We start from the raw sequence: 9,971 nt of genomic DNA on the forward strand, positions 1-9,971 counted from the left end.
TGTGTGCGTGTTGTGTGTGCGTGTTGTGTGTGGTGTGTGTGTGTTGTGTGTGCATGTTGTATGTGTCGTGTTGTGTGTGTGTTGTGTGTGTGCGTGTTGTGTGTGTGTGCGTGTGTTGTGTGTGTTGTGTGCGTGTTGTGCGTGTTGTGTGTGCGTGTTGTGTGTGCGTGTTGTGTGTGTGTGGTGTGCTTGTGTGTGTTGTGTGTGCGTGTTGTGTGTGCGTGCTGTGTATTGTGTGCGTGTTGTGTGTGTTGTGTGTGTGTGTGTTGTGCGTGTTGTGTGTGTGTGTTGTGCGTGTTGTGTGTTGTGTGCGTGGTGTATGTGTGTGTTGTGTGTGCGTGTTGTGTGTGCGTATTGTGTGTGTGCGTGTTGTGTGTGTATGTATTGTGTGTGTGCGTGTTATGTATGTGCGTGTTGTATGTGTGCGTGTTGTGTGTGCATGTTGTTTGTTGTGTTGTGTGTGCGTGTTGTGTGTGTGTGTTGTGTGTGTGTTGTGTGTGCGCGTGGCATCCCACCAACCTGCACCGCCACACAAGCTGGCCTCATAACTCCATCTCTGCGGTGGACGTCCTGTTGACCTGGCTGCCGCCTTCGCTGCCACTCTGTTGTTACAAGTTGACGGCCTTGTGATTTGTGATATTTTTCTTGTCTCCTCCTTTCCCTCCCTCTCTCCACCCGTCTCCTCTCTCCCTCCCTCTCACCACCCGTCTGCTGTCTCCCCCCTCGTTTCCCTCCCACTATCGCCCGCCGCTGTCCCGTGCAGAAGAGCTCGGAGGAGGAGGGGGGCGGCTCGCCGCGCATGATCCCGTGCGAGGCCGGCCAGCCGCTGCTCACCGTGGCGTCGCTGCGCTCCATCGACCAGCTGCTGCCCTTCTTCAGCACGCTCAGCCACTTCTTCTGCAACAAGCCCATGGTGGGGGCAGCGCAGGTGTGCGCACGCACACGCGCTCGGGTTGTCGCCTTCTGTCGCCCCCTGTCTCCTCCTCCCATCTGTCTCCTCCTCCCATCTGTCTCCTCCCACTGTCTCCTCCCATCTTCATCTGTCTCCTCCCATCTCCATCTGTCTCCTCCCATCTCCATCTGTCTCCTCCCATCTCCATCTGTCTCCTCCCATCTCCATCTGTCTCCTCCCATCTCCATCTGTCTCCTTCCATCTCCATCTGTCTCCTCCCATCTCCATCTGTCTCCTCCCATCTCCATCTGTCTCCTCCCATCTCCATCTGTCTCCTCCCATCTGTCTCCTCCCATCTCCACTGTCTCCTCCCATCTCCACTGTCTCCTCCCATCTCCATCTGTCTCCTCCCATCTCCACTGTCTCCTCCCATCTCCATCTGTCTCCTCCCATCTCCACTGTCTCCTCCCATCTCCATCTGTCTCCTCCCATCTCCACTATCTCCTCCCATCTCCATCTGTCTCCTCCCATCTCCACTGTCTCCTCCCATCTCCACTGTCTCCTCCCATCTCCATCTGTCTCTTCCCATCTCCACTGTCTCCTCCCATCTCCATCTGTCTCCTCCCATCTCCATCTGTCTCCTCCCATCTCCACTGTCTCCTCCCATCTCCACTGTCTCCTCCCATCTTCATCTGTCTCCTCCCATCTTCATCTGTCTCCTCCCATCTCCACTGTCTCCTCTCATCTCCATCTGTCTCCTCCCATCTCCACTGTCTCCTACCCATCTCAACAGTCTCCTACCCATCTCCACTGTCTCCTCCCATCTCCACTGTCTCCTCCCATCTCCATCTGTCTCCTCCCATCTCCACTGTCTCCTCCCATCTCCATCTGTCTCCTCCCATCTCCACTGTCTCCTCCCATCTCCATCTGTCTCCTCCCATCTCCACTGTCTCCTCCCATCTCCACTGTCTCCTCCCATCTCCATCTGTCTCCTCCCATCTCCACTGTCTCCTCCCATTTCCATCTGTCTCCTCCCATCTCCATCTGTCTCCTCCCATCTCCACTGTCTCCTCCCATCTTCATCTGTCTCCTCCCATCTCCACTGTCTCCTCCCATCTCCATCTGTCTCCTCCCATCTCCACTGTCTCCTCCCATCTTCATCTGTCTCCTCCCATCTTCATCTGTCTCCTCCCATCTGTCTCCTCCCATCTCTATCTGTCTCCTCCCATCTCCATCTGTCTCCTCCCATCTCCACAGTCTCCTCCCATCTCCATCTGTCTCCTCCCATCTCCACCTGTATTTTCCTGTCTCCACCTGTCTCTGGCTAGCTTTCTATAAATGTCATTTTACTAATTGAGATGTTTCACCCGGAATAATGACTTGCAAATGGAGCACCTCGTTTACAAGGATGTCCAGCGTGTAAAGTGACACGCTTTGAGACATGAGTGGAAGGCCCGTTACAAATAAATGGAAATTATTATTATTAAACACGCGATGATGATGGCACGCACCGTTACAGTTTACGTTTATACTGGTAGGAACCTCCTGGTTACACCAGCCCACAGGGGATTATTGTGTCCGTCCGTCGTGCATCCAAAAATGGGAGGGGTGGGGCTGGGTGGAGAGGGGAGGGTGGGGAGGGGAGGGTGGGGAGGAGCTGGGTAGGGAGGGTGGGGCTGGGTGGGGGGTGGGAGGGGTGGGGCTGGGTGGGGAGGGGCTGGTCACCCCGTGGTGCCCTTATAAAACTCAACGTTTAACCTACTCACGCCGGCTTGTGCCCGCCCTCACAGTCGGGCATATTTGCGGAATACACCACGTGGTGGTGCCGCCTTGACCCTGGCCATTGACTGAGCAACCCAACGTTCCTACCAGCTCCCTCCGCAGGAATGTGTTAATAATGAACATCGCACCCAGTCCAACGCACGAGCAAATGAACGCGTAATGAAGTGGTGCGTGTACCGCCGATTCATGCGGAATGCGCTGCGGTTGGACCAGCTGAGACTGTCGACGAATCTCGTGCACGAATGAGGTCCACGATGATCGTGTCGCCCGTGCGTAAAGCATCGTCACGTCGTGATTATCCTCACTCGTTCTACCTGGCTTCACATTTTATTTTCTGACTAAATACTTGTGAAATAATCCAAAAGGTGAAGCACGGAGGAAGCAAAATGCTTCCTCCCTGCTTCAACTTTTGCTTCACCCTCCTTCCTCTTATACTTAACCCTTTTCCCAGCCACCCCTACCGGACATCTGTCACAAACGGCTTCATAGCTCATCGGATTCCTCCAGGATAAAGATTCTGACTCTTGACGATTCCCTGCCTCTCCCCCACTACTACCCAGGCCTTCCTGTGCGACCCGGGACGCCCCCCGGGATCTGGCGGCTCCGGCTCCCTGGCGTCATCATCGTCCTCGGCGCTGGAGCACGCGGGGAGCGGGGAGAGTGGCGCGGGCGCCGAAGCGCAGTGGAGCCGCGCCCGCCGCCGCGTCGAGGAGACGGTGGGGCGCGACTTCCTGGAGACGCTCAATAAAGGCTAAAGCCGGGGGTTGCCGCCTCCGAGGTGCAACAGGAACGGGACAACTGAGAATATCTCGCGGCACCGGCCGCCTTCCCCGCTCGTCCGCGGTTCCACCTCGTGCTTCCGAGTCATTCCGTGTCTACGAGGGTGCGGAGCAAATGCTGTGCGGCGGTGGGGCGCGTGTTACGAGTTGAAATTATCATGAATTTTGTCGTTGTACTAAGAGGCTGGGAGAGCTGCGTGCGAACGCATCGTCTCCAGTGGCGCGTTGCGGTAATTTTTTGCACAGCCGATGAAGAAACCCGCCCGCGACGATGAGCTTTTAATGTACCCGGAATAATTTGCAGATTTCCAGCGACAGCTTCTTTAACAAGAGGACAATCCTGGGAAGAGCAGGATGGGTTGCTACCCCCTGCCAAGCTAGCTTCCTCCCAATGAGGCTCGCCCAGGGATAGCGCTCCGGGCCAGATCCTAGGCGAACTCCGATTGCTCGCAACCAAGGCGAGCTCTCACCGGGGCCAGTGGCCGTGAGCCATCTGCGCAGGCCAGCGTCCCCTGCCCCTCCCCGCACCCCTCCATCACTTGGCATTTGCATTGAAACTCCCAAGTGACCAAATGTGTAATATATTATTTCTTCTGAAGCGTTGATTCTCTCTGTGCTGGAAGGGTCTGACCAGCACGGAGATTATTTAGGTAACGTGCCTCTTGGTTAGGCCTGAAGTGTACGCGCTGGGGCCATTCGAACAAGTCGGCTGTTTCTCCAAGCCCTGAACAGCCTGAATGCCCACAAGGCGCGCTATAGCACTGCTGGATCCAGGCTCGCCGATGCTTTGTCGGGTCGTGTGCGATTATCCCACGTTTCGCTGTACGCGCCGGGAAGCTTCCTTTTCGGTTGCTGCAAAAAGCTCCCAGCACGCGGAGCGAAACGTCAGACGTCGCACCGAAGAATCGAATGGCATGACCCGGCGAAAATGCATCTGGGAGCTGTACGGCACAACCGCAGTCGTGGCTCACGCGTCGATGCACTTTAAGCCATGCAGGGAAGCTAGACGTAGAGGTGCATAGGCGGTTTTCAGTGGAAGCCACGTGCTGGCGGTAGTATTGCCGCGAGCAAGCAAGGGGTGCGGCTGGTGAGCGCGGTGCCCCGGGGCCGTGTAGGAAGTGTGCGTAGAATTTGTGTATTTGGCGTAGGAATTGCACGCTGTCTGAAATTGGCCAGGAGCGACACAAGCAAGGGACCGTCGCTACGGCCCTCGTCCCTCCCTCCGGAATCTTCGCCCCTCCACCCCCTCCCGGCATCGTACGCAGGGTGACGGTCCGCACGCTAAACCCTTCCTTGGGGTTTCTGTTACCCGCGTCGAAGTCCCACGATGTTGTTTTAGCCGATGGAACACTCGCGATGGAACTGCTCGCGCATGTGACACGTTTTTGTTTCTGTAAAAACTAAAATCCACGGATTCGCTCTCGTCGGAAAGTGGGGTTCTGCGTCGGCCGCTCCACTGTGAAGTCACGCGTCACTGGCGGCGGTGGCGGCGGTGGCGGTGCTGCTACAGGGTGGGAACACGTGCAGCGGCAGCAGCAGGTGGTGCAGCAGCTGGTGGTGCAACTGGCGTAGCCGCCACCAGCAGCAGTAGCTACCGCCGCTCGCGTGAATCTTACCCACGCTGTGCAACCAGGATTTTCGTCTGGGGGGTTGAGGACAACTTAACCAAAACGTATTTATGTCGTTGAGTCTGTATAGGAGACTCGGGATTGGTCGAGCCAAGTTGCTGGCAAGTGGTGGAGCTTGCTGAAAAATAATATATTTAGAGAGACATTTGCCACACAGATCCAACACTTGCAAGTTTATTTGTTTAACCAGGTATGAAGTCAAGATACCAGGACAGTTTATTTTGCAAGAGTGACCAAGGGCTAAGCAACCTTCATCTGAATTAGAGCGCGTGTGGCCTTGGATTGGGCGACTGGAGGTTGAGGCCTCCTTCCCATGACAATTCAGTGGCGACACTGGCTCACTGAAATTGGCTCCTAATAAAGGACAGTATTTCTTTCCTAAGCTAAATGTCAGCATCCAAGTATCCACGGCATCTATTGCCTTGCCACACTGAAGAGAAACCAAAGTCTTTCAGGCCCTCTTCCAAGTACAAACGGACAACTATCCAAGCCCTCCAGAGTAGGACCCCTGTGTTTTTTAATCTCTGCACATGGCCTCTTACTGGGGGGGATTTGAAGCTCCCCCACGTTTTATGGGAGAATATCATCGGAAGCGTCTCCACGAGATAGAGCCCGTCTAGAGACTAGGTGGGTTTACTCTTTCACTCTGGACAGATGTCTTGGAGGAGGATGGAGTACTCGCACTGGTAGGCCCTCCGCATGCGACTTGCTCGCTCGACTAACTGCGGTACACGTACCCATTCATAACCGCTGGGTGGACACAAGCGGGAGGGATTTAAGAAACTTGCTTCGCCCCCAAAAATGGCGACCTCTGAATTGCATGTCCAGTGTGCTTGACTGTTACACCGCGTCACCATCTTTGAGGGCATCACAACACCGATGTGGCCTCGTGTCTGTGCGTCCTGGTAACCAGAGGGCCACCTGGAGACACCTTAAAACATTCATTGAATTAACAAAAATAATAAACATGTACATCCCGTTTGTCAGTCTGCTGGTTGAAGGCCTCCCCATAACTGCAGTCATGGGGGTTGTTTGACCATACTTCACCGTGCCGGTTGGTGGAAGGGGTGAGAGCCCAGGACTGGTTCCGATATCACACTCGCCACTGATGTTGGCTGGTGGTCGGGAATCGAACTCAGGTCGCAGGGTTTATAGCGGAGTGCTTTAATAATCACTGCGCCACCACGCTTCATACTTTTTATTTCGAAATAAGCCCTTTATATCTGGAAAATTATCCGTGAGTCGCTACTCTTTATCTGGTGGAGGCGGGGGGGAATTGCTACAACTGGGATGGATGTCTGGCATTTCCTCGTGTCCTTGCATGTGGTAGGGAACTGGAGCGCCCGCGGTCGAAAACCCACACATTTGATGGCTCCGTGGTACCGTTCGCTACAATATCCGACGCTCGGCACCACGTCCCTAGGGGAGCGCATTCAGTGAAACTGAATTACCCGGCATGTGGAGCGAAACGTTGGACGTCGTGCCAACCAACCACACGCGCGGCCACTACCCCAAGAAGCACGGCCGGGGGGGGGGGGCAGGACAAGCTGCACAGCACAAAGGCGAGAACACCCGCGCAGTGGGAGTGCTTCGGAGCGACTGAAATATACATCTCATCTCGCATCCCTCCGCGGCGGTTGCGTATCTCACGTCACACCGCATGACACCTCCACGAACACCCCGATTGGGCAAGTGTGTGTCCCCCGTACCACAGCTAGGCGCGCCGCCGCCACACCTTGTGCGACTTTTGAGACGTCTTGATTTTTCTCAAGATAATCGTTGTGAAAGGGCGCGCGATGACCGGCGCGTGCGCGCGCGTCATTTTATAACGTCGCGTATTTCGATGCAATCTGTCTGCTCACTGGGTTTGCCGTTTTGGGGCTCTGCGTTGCTGTGGAGGCCCTGTGTCATGTTTACCAAGGTTGGAACACTGCGATTATCGCCGAGTTGCATTAGTATACAAATAAAGCCAGTTTTAAACACTTTTGCCACAGTTTGCTTCATTTTTTTTAAAGGGCATGAAATGACAAGTGGGCCGATAAGGTTGGATAGGATGGTTAAAGATTCATATCCAATGTTTTGGGTCAGGCCACAATTATCTGGCCAAATTCAAGGCCGTTATCCAACGAGCCTTTTGCCTGTCCAAGGACGGGTGTATATTGCAGTGAATCTGAAACTTGCAAGCGAAAAGCAGACCGCGACGTAATATATTCATTGTATTAATGTGTGTGCAATTTGTCAGGGCGCGGTGACACAGATCTATTTCATGTAAAGTTTACAATCCCTTGTTCATCACGACGTCCTTTTTACTTTGATGTCTCAACAGCGTTACGGAGATCACGTGATGTGAGGGTTCTGCCTTTTGTCGTGAGGGCTGTAAGTTGACGCCGAGGAGGGGGGAGGAGGCGCCTCGGCCCCCCATATGGAGTGACGTCAGCCGCTAATTATTATGAACGGGGGGGGGGGGGGGGTGTCCATTTGGAGGACGTCACCTGCTCATGAATATTAATGAGGGGGAGGTTGGTCGATGTGGAGTGACATCACGAGCGTTAAGGACATTCCTGGGTGATTTATAGTAGGTATAGGCCACAGGAGGCACTGTGCCTCGGGCCTACTTAAACTAGATGTGTGACCCGTGTTTTTTTGCTTGTGTAGTGCCGTGAATTCACTCGGACGACAACCGTCTTTCTTCCACCGTCACTTGTATTCCATCGTTCCGTACACACAGTGATTGTCCTCTTCGCGCTCCGCCAACTCGGACACTCCGATTCACCTCAGCACCGTCCGCGCATCCTCTTCCACACACAGTGGTTCTTCCTCTATCTCCTCACACAGTGTCTCCGCTATCTCTTCACACGCAGTGACTTCCTCTATCTCCAAACACACAGTGACCTGTCTGTCTATTCACACACAGTGACTATCTATTCACACACAGTGACTCTATCTGTAACTCTCCCTGTACCTATCTCCTCCGTAACTACCTCTCCGCTAACGCTAACTCTCCCTATCGCTATTTACTGTCCTTTGGGTTCGGCTCTCAATCTATTCTTCCCTAACATTGCCAGCTGTCCTCTTCGTATCGCTCCACCTCTCGCCAACAACTGCCCAGCAACAACTCCAACTCCCCGTTCAAATCACCTAGCGTTTTATCCCCTTTCCAATTAGCCTTAATTAATTAGTGCACAGTGTATATACAAAGAGGCAGTCAATCGGTTTTTTTTCAAAAGGTGAGCAATTAACACCGGAGGCGAACATTTAGATTAGAGATTTTTTTCATTGCGAAATTAGCAAATAACATCTTCAAATTGTGTTTTTCGCACAATCAAGCGAGTGACGGCAGCAGTAGTAACACGCTGCAGCGGCAGCAGTACCAGCTGTAGAAAGTTATCACTTAAGACCCTAACGAACCTTAATCGTGGCAATTGCCATTTGGCAGTGTTGGGTGGCGGAGGGTTTTACGACAGCATTTGATTTTGTCCAGATCATTCCGTGGCCAAACCCAAACATCAATGATGAATTATATTGCCCGTGAAAATCTACTCCCGAGTTAAGGATAGTTTCAAGTTGTTTCATGTATTAGGTATAGCCCTGTGAGCCATGCCGCTCTTGAGTCGGTGTGCAACCGCAACAAACAAAACATGAACAGAGAAACATCTTAAAGCGACGACGCTCAAGAGAAACATCCTGGGATAAACCAGCAAATCTTCCAGAAAAAAAACCCACCGGATTACAACGCCGTGTGCAAAAATCCCAGTGTGTGATGCAAGTCAAACAATAACAACCATAAGACAATTTTTGATTTAAAGCTTTCGTGACTGCAGTAATTCATATTCTTAGTTCTTTCGGTAAAGTCACGTTGAAGGGAAACAATAAAATATTTTTTATATATATTTTATTATTTTGTTTCCCTTCAACGTGACTTTACCGAAAGAACTAAGATATAACCATAAGAAATTTAGATTAAAGTTATGAGGCCAACTCCGCTCTTCCGCAAGAAACGTGGCTGAATCATATGTTCTCGAAATCACCAAAATAAAGCTATAAAAACAATGTAACAACAGTAATCATAGGAACTGTGTGATTAAAATTTAACAATAAACGATATACATAACATGTACGACCAAACTTGCAGCCATAGTTGGTAGCATGACACTCCCAGCGTATGATGTGTGAGTGAGTCAATGGTAGTGTGAGTGTATGATGAGTGAGTCAGTGGTAGTGTGAGTGAGTGTATGATGTGTGAGTCAGTGGTAGTGTGAGTGAGTGTATGATGTGTGAGTCAGTGGTAGTGTGAGTGTATGATGAGTGAGTGAGTCAGTGGTAGTGTGGGTGAGTGTATGATGAGTGAGTCAGTGGTAGTGTGAGTGAGTGTATGATGTGTGAGTCAGCGTATGACGAGTCAGTGTATGATGTGTGAGTGAGTCAGTGTATGATGTGAGTGAGTCAGCGTATGATGAGTGAGTGTATGATGTGTGAGTCAGTGGTAGTGTGAGTGAGTGTATGATGTGTGAGTGCATGATGTGTGAGTGTATGATGAGTGAGTGTATAATGTGAGTGAGTCAGTGGTAGTGTGAGTGTATGATGTGTGAGTGTATGATGAGTGAGTGTATGTTGTGAATGAGTGTATGTGTGAGTGAGTGTATGATGAGTGAGTGTATGATGAGTGAGTGAGTGTATGATGTGAGTCAGTGGTAGTGTGAGTGAGTGTATGATGAGTGAGTGAGTGTATGATGTGTGAGTGAGTCAATGTAAGTCAGTGTAAGATGAGTAAACACTGGATGGAGTTTTTCACAAACTTACAAAGCACCCTGGCTAACCTAAGTGGCTCCATCATCTAGTCCGTTCGTTGTAACCCTGAAAAGCCAAATACATTTGATAGCGAGACACGCC

At 51.9% G+C, this 9,971-nt stretch overlaps 1 protein-coding gene across 7 annotated transcripts in view; it reads left to right on the top strand.

The window, feature by feature from the left end:
- Positions 1-7,065, top strand: part of DOP1A (DOP1 leucine zipper like protein A) — a 48,268-nt gene extending 41,203 nt beyond the window's left edge. For 5 of the 7 annotated variants that reach the window (XM_076074635.1, XM_076074636.1, XM_032972623.2 and 2 more), the window contains 2 exons: positions 764-928; positions 3,235-7,065. In XM_076074635.1, coding sequence (XP_075930750.1) covers positions 764-928; positions 3,235-3,429 — 360 coding nt within the window. In that variant the 3' untranslated portion in view covers positions 3,430-7,065. The remainder of the gene's footprint in view (positions 1-763; positions 929-3,234) is intronic. The other 2 variants (XM_076074638.1, XM_076074637.1) reach the window with 2 other exon arrangements.
- Positions 7,066-9,971: the final 2,906 nt, after the last annotated feature.

The sequence above is a fragment of the Petromyzon marinus genome, chromosome 49 (assembly GCF_048934315.1).
Source record: "Petromyzon marinus isolate PM22_M1 ecotype Great Lakes invasive population chromosome 49, UKy_Petmar_22M1.pri1.0, whole genome shotgun sequence".
Taxonomy (NCBI): domain Eukaryota; kingdom Metazoa; phylum Chordata; class Hyperoartia; order Petromyzontiformes; family Petromyzontidae; genus Petromyzon; species Petromyzon marinus.